The sequence below is a fragment of the Protobothrops mucrosquamatus genome, unplaced genomic scaffold, assembly GCF_001527695.2.
Source record: "Protobothrops mucrosquamatus isolate PMUCROS unplaced genomic scaffold, P.Mucros_1.0 scaffold400, whole genome shotgun sequence".
Taxonomy (NCBI): Eukaryota; Metazoa; Chordata; class Lepidosauria; order Squamata; family Viperidae; genus Protobothrops; species Protobothrops mucrosquamatus.
Window position 1 is genome coordinate 323,587 of NW_015386731.1, and position 12,258 is coordinate 335,844.

Here is a 12,258-nt window from a genome sequence, read left to right on the forward strand (position 1 = left end):
GGCTCAGCGGGCCGCCGACGGGCTCAGCGCTCTCGGCACCCTCCAGCGCCCTCGGCACCCTCCAGCGCCCTCGGCACCCTTCATTTTAATATTTTATATAATGCCATATTCCAGGGGTCCCCAACCTATGGGCTGCAGCCCAGTACCGGGCCGCAGGCTGTTGGCCAGCAGGCTGAGGAAATGGCTGGCCAGGGTGTGCACTTGTGGGTGTGCATTCCCCCCATTCGTGCCAGTGCCTGCGGCCCCATTTGCACATGTGTGTGTGCGTGAACAGGGATGCTAGCACGGGGGGCATGCATGCCCTGTTTGCACATGTGTGAACAGACCACCAGCACAGAGTGTGTGTGTGCAGCCCGTTTGCACATGTGCATGGCACCAGCGCATGCCACATGCACAAACAGGGCTGCTAGTACTGTGCCAGTGGGCGTGACCCTGTTTGTGTGTGTGCATGCATGCAATAATTTGGAAGGGGGATAGTAGCCCAGAAAGGTTGGAGAACTCTGCCATATTCCATACAAATCCAGGGCTAACAATTTAAACAATAGTGTAATCATTAAGATGCTAACCTAGAAACCAGAACATTGTGAGAACCTGTGTTAGACATGAAAGCCAGCTGGGTAACCTTAAACAGTCACTTTCTGTTAGCCCAATTAACTTCACAGATTTGTTGTTGTGGAGAAAATAGAGGAAGGAATATTGGGCATGTTTGCTAACTACAGTTATTTATAAAAATAACAAATATGAGATTTTTAAAAAATCTGAAATTTTTTTTGGGAATCATTTATTTGAAACAACTTCACACAGCATATTCCACCAAGAAGAATATGGTCAATTAAATTGGAATGGAATTTTTTTTCCCCCAAGAACCCATATGGAAGATCTTAGCCATCTGAGAGTTGTTTATCTACTCTATAATTAATGAAATCACTGGTATTTATTTATTTTCTTGCAGCCAGTAACAATTCAAGTTGAAAATACAAACAGATGAACTCTCTATCCACTAATGCTGAAGCTACAATGAGAAATTCAGAGTTGTGGGCAATAGAAGTTTATAACTAATTTTGAATCTGGTGTGGACAACATTGCAGCAGTTTGTATGACTAAAGATGAAGCTGTATAACTGTGGCATGTTTAAGCATGATAAATTTCAGTGGCTGCTATTGCTGCTGTTGCAACTGCTGCTACCTCCTCTTACACATGAAAATGTAAGAAAAGAATGTAGTCTTTCAATAAGTATCCAAGACAACTTGTACCGACCAGGAGAAGTGATAATCGGGGGCATACTCTCTCTAGTCCAGTCTGCAGTTTATTTCCACAACTTTATCGAAACTCCAAACAGGATATATAATATTTTTAGGTAAATTATCTTTTAAATTGTATTAGCCATAAAACTATGTTAAACAATTTAAATAATAATAAATTTACTAGGTTTGCATGTGAATTAAGGTTATGCACGAAGTATCCAGCTGCTTTAAAAATCTGAGGTTCCCAAAAACTTTATCAATGATATGCCTAGGGATAACTCATTCTCAATTGTTCCTAGCCCATACATGCAGCTGTGATACTTCAGGATATTTTTTTAACTTCCCTTCATAAACATCTTTCTCTTTTTAATTAAGTATTTTACATACACACGCACACACACACTCACACAAATTATTATATAAATTATTTGTTAAATAAATTAAGAAAGCGACCAGAAGCCAGGCTCTGTGATGCAGCCCAACAACTTTGTCTTTCTTTCCTCTTACAAATCCATAACAAGGTTCATTATTGAAACTGAGTTGGCATTTTTCCAGTGTTCATATGAGCATCTTCTGCAAAGCTCTAGGCTGTTTTCTGTACATTTATCTATCCATAATTCTACATAACATAGCATAACATAGTACCTTAATTCCGGAATGATACTTAAACTAATGTCTGGAGTCTTCCTATAATTTTAAATCATAACAGGTTTTTAGTTTTCATGTAGCGCATATGCTAGACTTCTCTGAATTATCCCACAATATTAATTTATCCAGATGCAGTATTTCAATATTTGAATCTATAATGAATAAATTTTGAATGTTTTATATCTATAATTTTCTTATTTATCCTATTATTTTTAATATCCTCTGAACATATCATTCAGCAGGCAGAAAAATAAAAAAGTGAAAATTTATTATCATTATACATAATTTTAAATAAAAATATTTTAACTTATTATACTGATGCAGTTTTAAACCCAAGGACAAACTCTTAGCATAAAGTATTTACAATTAGGTCTCTCAAAAATATATTTTCTCCTAGACATTGGAATAGATTTCTGCTCTCTGATACTTTCTCAGGATTTAAGGATTGTGGTTCCCCAAAGAACACTGGTATGTTGCTAGGAATTTTGGGAGTTATGGGTTGAAAATTTCAGACGGCTGCCAGATAAAGTATCAAGGAGTAAAGCAACTCTATTCCAGTAAGCAGAACTGTGAATATCTCTCTTTTCCTGGAAGGAAAAGCAATAATTCCATCTGTAAGTTAGAAGCAATTATATACTTATCCTGCTGACATTTTTTGATTCTCGATATCAATGTTTTTTTCAGTATAAAGATGAAACATTATCAACATATCCTTGCCATGATTTTTGCAATTGATGAAATCAATAAGAACTCAGAACTCTTGCCCAATACCACTCTGGGTGTTCATATTTATGACAACTTCTTTGACTCAAAGACAACTTATGAGACCATTTTGGACCTATTGTTCCCAAAGAAAAATAATTCACCCAATTACAAATGTGACAGGAAACATCTATTATCTGTTATTGGGGGCTTCACTATTGAAAAAATAATCCAGATGACCACCATATTAAGTATCTACAAGATTCCACAGGTGTGTGTTTGTGTCTGGAGTAATAAGTCATTTATAAAAATGGACAAGCCAGTCATAATATAATTACATTTTCCTTCATTAAATTAGATTATATTTTTGAATTGCTCAACTCTTTAAAAGACCAAATACAAATATTATTTTGTGGCTGAGAGACATGTCAACTATTTCATGAATAATGTGTACTCTTGATGGAGTCTTTTATATACTTTTATACTGATGGATCAGAAGTCTCACTACTGGTATTATAATCTAGAATGTCCTCTGTGTTTTGATTTTGTTTATGTGCAATTTGGAAGAGATTTGGCTACATATTTTTGCATGTTTCCAGGATTTTAATTCTTAGAATAATTGAAACTGCAATCCTCCACAGTTATTTAAGAATAATTTTCATTGTTCTCTGGCATTTAGTTCTGGATAAATATGTATAGATGAGTCTTTTTTGACATATTTTACTCTAACATTATCTGATAATGTTGATTTTATGTTTATATATATTGCATCTATTCTTATTTAAGTTTACAATTTTAATTTTACATTTTATTATGTTTTAAAATCAAGCCTTATATTTTTATGCAAACAATCTGGAAGTTTTGCAGTTTCCACAGAAGTAGCTGAACCACAAGAAAATCTAATTCATTCTAAAATTCATGTTAAACAATTAACATAGTAGTACAGTTTAAAATTTGGACCTGCTTCTACCTTGCTCTCTGAAATCCTACAAAACATTGAACTAAGTAATTCTTTCAATTAAATTATAATAGAAATAAGAACAAGAATAATTTGCCTATCCAATCAATTACTTTATTTACAATGTATTTACAATGTATACTGAAATCATTTGAAAAAGAAAGTTGAATTTTAACAGAATGTTCATTTCTAACATTTGACTTAGTTTTTTTCTTGTCTGTATTCTTCTTTTTCTTGTTTTTGTTTAATTCCTTATATCTTTCTCTTTTACACAATATTTCTGTATTTTATCTGTTTTTAGTTTGCATTAGTTTTTACTATTGTAAGTATAAAACATAATGTAGCTAATAGATTACTTTTATAAAGCTGTATTTTATTTAGACAGCAATGAATATTTGAAGCACATGAGATTTATTTTGAATTATATGTGCTGCTTTATGCTATTCTGTATTGGACTGTGATTTACTATTTGTTGTGTTTTATTTTATATTATAACCTATCTTATGCAGCACCTGATGGAAATGTTTTTAATAAACAAATATTTCAAAATTCACATTTAACTATAATAGAGTTTGGTACCACTGCATATCACTTGAGAGACATTATTTCCCCAGCTCAAAATAGGAGTTTCTTTTCTCCATTAGCTTACTTATGGTGAATATCAGCCTGAATCAAGCAGTAAAACAGATTTCACATCTTTATACTGGATGGTACCTAGAGAATCTATTTTGTTTAGAGGGATAATCCAGTTACTTCTACATTTCCAATGGAAATGGATTGGACTTATTGTTTCTGATGATGATGAGGATGGACAAAACTTTGTGCAAAAACTGACACCCATGCTGGCTTTTAATAATATATGCCTTGCCTTCCTGAAAAGAGTTAGAGCAAAAAAGGATCTTCATGATTTTGACATAATTGAAAATAGTTTAGAATTAATGATAATTTACTCAACAGATGCCAAAGTAATTATTCTCAGCATGGGCACAGATTTAATAAATATCTTAACAGACCACTTAGAAGAAATTGAATTAACATTGAAAATACTTTTAGGAAGAATTTGGATCATGCCAATCCATTGGTATTTCACTATCACATTTAAAAATGAATTGCACGGCAGAAATATTTTCCATGGTTCCTTCTCTTTCTCACTTCAAACAAACACAGTGCCTGGATTTAAGGACTTCCTTGAGAATGTGAATATAGATGAGACACTACATCCCTTCTTCTGTATCTTCCGGAAATATGTTTTTGACACATGTGAAAAGAGTGCAGAAAAAGAGATATTGGAACAGCTCCTTGCATATGTATTTGACAGAGATATGCTTAGTGAAAGCTACACTATCTATAACACTGTTTATAGTATTGCACATGCTTTACATGCCATATATCTTTCCAGACAAAGAACCTTCTATGGTAAATTTCAACACAAGCATTTGAATGTTCGGCCATGGCAGGTAAAGTGTGAAAATGTTTGTCCGTGTATTCAATTTTTTTATTCATATGACCTTAAAGTATGAGAGGCAGTCTAAAGGTTTTCTCAAGCATTTCAGACAGAGACAGAGAGAGGGAGGAGAAAGAGAGAAAGTCAGAGAGACACATAGAGAGAAGCTGTACAATTGTTTTGAGCAGTTAGGAAAATGTGGACATTCCCAAAAGATTGGTGAATCAGTATGAAAACATGTCTGGATCACTCTGTAGGATTGGTGAGTTGAGGCTATTTTTTCCCCCAAATCAGCCATACTGTAGAAGAAACTGCTTCAAACTATTTAATAAATGTAACTTGACTTAATATATCAGAATGAATGCAGTACAGAGCAGATATTCTGATTCTTAAAATAATATCCTCTGTCTGGAAATTCTTCCAGAGCCTTTCTCAGAAAACTTCAAAAAGTTATTCAAGAGCAAGCAAAGATAGTGGATATAGCAATGGAAATTGGTCCTACAGAGGACTGGTCCTAGGATAAAAAAATACACATACTTTCAGTCATGGTAGGGAAGAAAAAATATCTCAGTGATATAAAGCATTCAGTGACAAATTTATGTTGCATTTATATACATGACTAATGATGAGATTTGGAGATTTTGGATAATCAGTAATTATAATGGTAGCTGAGGGTTTTATTTAATTGATAAATGGAATAAAACCACACTTTCCTAGAATAAGATCATCTTCTCTTACTTAAAAACACCCATAATTTTTGATAGTAAGATGGACAGCATATACATTTAATGCATACGTATATACATATTTAAAGAACTATCACCCAATAAGCCTTCTTTCAGTAATGTATAAGGTTTTCACCAACATAATAGCAAAAAGAGTATTGAGAACATTAAATAATTCACAGCCAAAGGAACAGACAGGGTTAAGAAGTGGTTATAGCACAATGAAACACATCCAGGTTGTTCAGCAAAGGCACAATGAGTATGCAATGCATGGCTTCCATTGACTACAAAAAGGTATATGACTCAGTATTCCAGCAAGCAATAATAAGTGCACTGATTATCCAAAGTGCAGGCACTGCTTACATAAACTTACTACAATCAATATATAAAAAAACAATGGCAACAATTTGCCTTAATGATCTTAAAGTGGAAATCAATATAAAATGAGGTGTATGATAAGGTGATACAATATCACCTACCCTTTTCTCAACCTGCCTTGAAGAAGTATTTCACAAACTAGATTGAGCAAAAGATGAAATAAAAATCAATGATGCCTATTTAAATCACTTAATATTTGCAGATTACATTGTTCTATTCTCACAAGACCCAGAAGAATTATAAGAGCTGCACATACAAAGCAGCACAAAACAGGATAACCATTTGGCTTAAAAATAAACCTAAAAAAGAGCCAGGTTATGTTTAATAAATTCCCCAAAGAAAGAAAGAAAAATATATCTGGAGAAGAACTAGACATAGTAGACCACTATATGTACTTTGGCCAACAGATCTCAATGGAAGATGATACAATAAAGGAAATTGGTCGGTGTGTTAAATATGGTGGGCAGGCATTTGGCAAGCTAAGCATAATTTTCAAGAACAACCTCTCCCTATGCCTGCTCTGACATATGCCAGTGAAACAAGGACATGATTTTCACAATCAGTAAAAAAAAAATATGAGTGGTGCAAAGAGCTATGGAAAGATAAATGCTCAGCATCACAAGATAAAAAGACCTGAACAAAATAATTGAAATGGAAATGAGCTGGTTGCATAGCAAGAAGCATTGTTGGCAGATGGACTAGGGCAGTTATAGAATGGATTCCACTTGATAAAAAGTGTCTCCAAAAGAGACAAGATGGATCAATAATATCAGCATTTATTGTAGCCCAATTGGGAAAAAAAACCTCAAGTCTGTATTGGTTGAAAATATGTGGAAAAGGTCTTCATCTTGCAGTGGATAAACAATGTATACAATTTTAAATACTTGAATCCCAGGCGTAAACATTTAGAAAATCAATAAAGCTACTGAACTCTGGGATATTAAAGAGCCTTTTTAATTACTGAGTTTTCGTCAACCTCCTGTTGACATCATCAAAGTAAGGGCTAAAGTTGGGAACAACTTACATATATACCTGTGTGACAGTTTAATGGTCAGGTCATAGAATGTGTAATCAGCCTGCCCTCCCCCTGCTCTCCTGCATGCAGCCGTACTAGTTCCGGATCAGCCGTACAAGCTGGCTTCTGTTTAGATCTTAACATCTTTCCTCCCCCCAGCTGTTCCATGCATGTATCCTGTCATTCAGTGTCATTGCTGGGCCATCATTCATGCCATCTCACTCAATCGTGACATTGGTCTGCCGCTTAGGCACATTAGTTGTCAAAGTCCTCACAGAGTGTGCAATCGGCTTGCCTGCCCCCTGCTCTCCCGTGTTCGGCTGCACCAACTCCGGCTCTGCCATATAAGTCGGCCCTCATTGCAAGGAGAGATTATCAAGATTGCAATGAGGGCTGGCTTATATGGCAGAGCCGGAGATGGTGCAGCTGAACACAGGAGAGCGGGGGGCAGGCAAGCCGATTGCACATAAAAAATATTCTAGAATTCTGGAAGTGATCATCAACAATTGGTATTCTGGAAGTGATCATCAACAATTAATTCAGAGAGATGCTAACTTGTCACATTAGAAATTTCCTAGGGAAATTAAGAAACCATTAAACAATTATGTTAGAATAAAGGATTTGTTCACTTATTTTCCTACTATTTTAGCTCCAAAGTTTACTGAGAAATATCAAATTCAACAATAGCGCTGGTCATGAAATCTCATTTGCCCATGGAGAATTCTTTGCTAACTTGGATCTCATCAACTGGGTCACTTTCCCTAATCAAACATACTCTAAAGTCAGAGTGGGAAAGCTTTCACCAACACAAGAATTCACTTTCTCTGAAAATACTATTCAATGGAATACCAGATTAAAGCAGGTAAAAATAAACAATCATTTTAAATGTCAGTGATGGATGCAATAAGATATGGAATGAAATTTGGAGTAGATTATTATATGAAATGGCAATTATCAACATCATCCGGATCATCAAATATATTCAAAGTCTTGTATAAAGATGCTATTTTGAGTGCTTTGTCCTATCATTCTACACAGCTTGTAGAACCAACTTGTGTAAAAGAAGAGAGTTCCTAAATAAATATTACTAGATTAGTTTTATAATAAGAATACCCATGACTCCTTTAATACATCTAGGTATCTCCCCATTCACTCTGTGTTGAAAGTTGCCATGTTGGACAAAGCAAGATAATTCAGGAAGGAAAACCAATATGTTGCTATGACTGTGTTTCATGTTCAAAAGATATGATTTCCAGCCAGATGGGTAAGTGACATCTTGCTATCTAACTTACTATATTAGTACTTAGTATTGTATACTAATTATGTTTGAACATGTATGTGAGATATCAATCAGAGGTTCATTTGTCTCATGATAGTTGTGTACTTACTGTATATAAACATATTGCTTTATAGGATAAAAATGTAATTTGTGGTCAGCAATATACTCTGAGGAGAAAAAGGATGAGAAGGAAAATATTAAACTCCTAGCTTTTCTCCAGGAAATGTAAAGACACATAATGATGTGGTTCACATGATAACAACAAAAAACAATGAGAAAAAAACTTAGCTGAGTTGGGAGAAACCTTGGATGCCTTCTAATCAAATCCCTGCTCAGGCAGGAGATCCTATACCATTTCAGACAAATAAAATACTGCTTATTCAAACATTGACCAGCAACATTTCAAAATGTACATTATATAAGTAAAATAAAATAGATGAATAACTATATTAGCATAAAAAGTCTCTCCATAATAAAGATTAATATACACTGCTATAATGGTGTATTAATTACCTGTGTAAGAGTAAAATATATATAATCTAAACCAAGATGATTAACATATAATAAATCTGAAGTGATAAATAAAAGATAATGGGTCTGTTCTGTGAACCGGTATAAATTACTGGGCTGAACAATTTAATATGTCAAAAAAGAGTATAAATGCCGGAGCTTCCGGTGGCGAGGCGCCGCCGAAGGAGGCTTTTTTCTTAGCCTCCAGCCCGGGACTGCGTCAAAGCCGTCAAAACAGTGCGGATCAGCTGTTTTGCGGCTCGGAACTTTCTCCCCGGGCGAAGGGGAGAAAGTGAGTTTGGTCTGGGTAGGGGTTGAGTTCCCTAGTCCCCCCAGGAGCGATCCTGGGGGGATGTAGGTGAGAACTCCCCCGGAGTCCGGACCTCTTCTCCGCAGCTCGGTGTGTCTTCGTTCCTGGAGCGAAGCCAGACGTCGCCGCCATTGCTGTTACATTGTATCTGCTTGTGAGTAACTTTTGAAACAGACGGAACCTGACAGGGGATCTTTATCTCTGTTAAAAGGTGACTTTAACTCGAAGATTTTATTGGGATTTTTGTTCTTGCTACAAGTAAAAGTGACAAGAAAATGGCCGTGGAAGCATTCCTTTTTTTTTTAACAAAAGGAAAACTTTCACTTTCTTTCCGGTCGTGGATGTACTTTAAAGGATTTTATTTAAAGTCAAGTTTTTTTTAAGTTTATACTTGCTGTGATTTTTTAAAAAAACAATTTGGCAGAATGGCTTCAAAACGTACTGTTCCTGCGTTGTCTAAAACAGCTATTTCTTCTCCTGTGGTGCAAACTCAACAACAAAAACCTAGATCTCCCCCACCAACACCTCCTCTATTACACTTAAAGATTTACAAGAGGCTTTAGCCAAGTCCTCATTGCAGACTCTGAAACAAACAGAAGAACTTTTGGATAAGAAAAATCAGGAACTTTGTGAAAATTTATCACATATTTTTCAAGGACTTGCAGCTCATATTGATCGGGTAGAGGGACGAGTGGATGAATTAATGGAGAAAATGGAGGGAACGGAGGATAGACTTGAAAAGGTAGAGGAAGGAGTGGAAACTTTTCAAAATGATATGGTAATGTTACAATATAACCAATTGGAATTTGCTCTGAGAATCAGGGGTCTTAGAGAGGACCCACAAGAGAAACTTAAAGAGGAAGTTGTGACGGCTTTGGCCCTGGTATTGAATTGCAACCCAGAGGTGATTTATGGAGAAATAGAAAAAAAATTTAGAGTAAACTCCTGGGTTGCACGTCAAAGAAATTTACCTAGGGATGTGGTTGTTTATTTTACTACAAGAGTATGTCGTAATGAAATTATACAGCTTTTTTATCAGCAGAGATTTCAAATTGCCACACAAGATATTATACTTTTAAAAGAAATACCTTCTAAGATTTTAAGAAGAAGAAAGGACTTTACATTTTTGACTCAGGAGCTAAAGAAGCGGCAGATACCTTTCAGATGGAAAATTCCTTTGGGTATTATATTAAATTTTGCAGGGACCAGACATAGATTAAACTCTGTTCAAAAAGCCAAAGATTTTTATTTGTTGGTCCTGAAAGCTGATATGTCACCATCATCGATACCTAAAGCACAGGAAGATCTGATGGAGCAACTTGTTGTGGAATTGCCTGGGGCCATGTCATTATCGGTAGAAGATCCTCAGAAGGAGCAAAGGATGACCCGTGCTGCTTATAGGCGTAAAGAGAGAGAGCAACAAAAAGAAACAGCTTCTATAACATATCCACAGCCTTCGGAGCCAGTGGGAGGGGCGAGGCCAAAGAGATCTGCAGCGACAGATATGCAAGGAATGCTTAGTAAACTTTGTAAGCCAAAAGATGGATAAATGCTGGAAGTGAGACTTTATGGAACAAATTAGTTTATTATATGTTTAAAAAATTAAGATTGGGATTTTATTTTATTTTTCCAGCTGTGAAGCAGGAAGTATTGACTTAAGATTTTATTGAAAGTATAGATTGGAGAGGGAAGAAAGTGAAGGGAAAATTTAAGTGTAAAATGTAAGGAAAAATTATGTAAAGTTTAAATGATGAAGGTGGATAGATTATATTTAGAGAAAGTATGGAGTGATTAAATGTTATATAGTTTTTGAGTAGATATATTGAATTTTAATTAATTTAATTTCCTTATTAGAGTTAAAGTAGGTATATACTGACAGCATTATATTTGCTTAGTTAAATTGTAATTTAGATTTGGAATGATGTGTTTCAATCCTGTATTTGGTTCCGGGAAGCTCGGGGGGGGGGGGAAAGGGGATTAGGGGTATTAAAAAAAATTGATGTATTCATATGTTATAGGTAAATAATAATTGTATTGATAAGAGGAGATGCTCGGCTGGTATCCTAAATTGCACTCGAGGAGGTGGTCTGGAAGAGGGGGGATGTAGAGTGGGAAGGAGGAAGGAGGAGAGGTTGTGGGCTAGAGGCAGGAAGGAAAGGAAAGTGGATGAGGGAAGAGGCAAGGTGGGGACTGCCGAGCGTTTCCGATAATGTATTGAGTTGGATTGGTTTTTTTATTTGTGTATACAAATGCATCATATTACTTATTGTTTAATTATAAAAAAATAAAAAAAATATTTTTTTAAAAAAGAGTATAAATGCCTATTATATTTATGTATATCCTCAACTTAACTTTTGAGAGGTATTATTTTTTTATTCTTTTGTTATTTATAATGTGTTGTTAATTCTCCCTCCTGTCCTCCCAGCCAACTTCTCTGTTTCCCTTTGAGCCAAACTATGCAATTTTTAAGCAACATATTTAACATTTCATGCTACTTATATATTTAAAAAGCAACTACTTGAATCTAAAGGAGAGAGAGGTGACATTTCACTGTATGGAGATACAAGTCACCCCTGTATCTACCAACCATATCCTCAAGCTGATGGAAGGAATGCCAACAAAGCAATTTCAGGAGAATCCTGTCCACATTCCCTGAAAGAAGAACAGTTCTCCCTTTGCTCACAGAAAGCAATAATAATTGAGATAGTAGGAGTGATTAAGAACCTTTCAGGAACTAGGACTACTGAATATAAAATTGGGCCTTTTAGATGAACTAAAATGATAGATAAAATGTTAGCCATTCCTGAAAATTAGGTTCTACTACTATCCTGACTCACTCAAAAAGTCTGTCATGCTAGGAGTGATGTGTGGAAAAAGGAGGTGAGACCCATCAGCTGGGCATGGGGATGACCATGGTGGATGTGAAGGAGGCGGTACGGTGGCCTCGGCGGTGGCCTCGGCGGCTGGCCTCGGCGGCTTCGGCGGCGGTGGCGGCGGCCTCGGCGGGGACGTAGGAGCGTGGGGCCGGCCGGACAGCTGTTTGTC

At 35.8% G+C, this 12,258-nt stretch overlaps 1 protein-coding gene across 1 annotated transcript in view; it reads left to right on the forward strand.

The window, feature by feature from the left end:
- Positions 1-12,258, forward strand: part of LOC107287600 (vomeronasal type-2 receptor 26-like) — a 26,837-nt gene that overhangs the window by 9,913 nt on the left and 4,666 nt on the right. The window contains exons 2-5 of the mRNA XM_015816123.1: positions 2,577-2,865; positions 4,197-5,009; positions 7,764-7,976; positions 8,252-8,378. Of these exons, the coding sequence (XP_015671609.1) occupies positions 2,577-2,865; positions 4,197-5,009; positions 7,764-7,976; positions 8,252-8,378 (1,442 nt within the window). The remainder of the gene's footprint in view (positions 1-2,576; positions 2,866-4,196; positions 5,010-7,763; positions 7,977-8,251; positions 8,379-12,258) is intronic.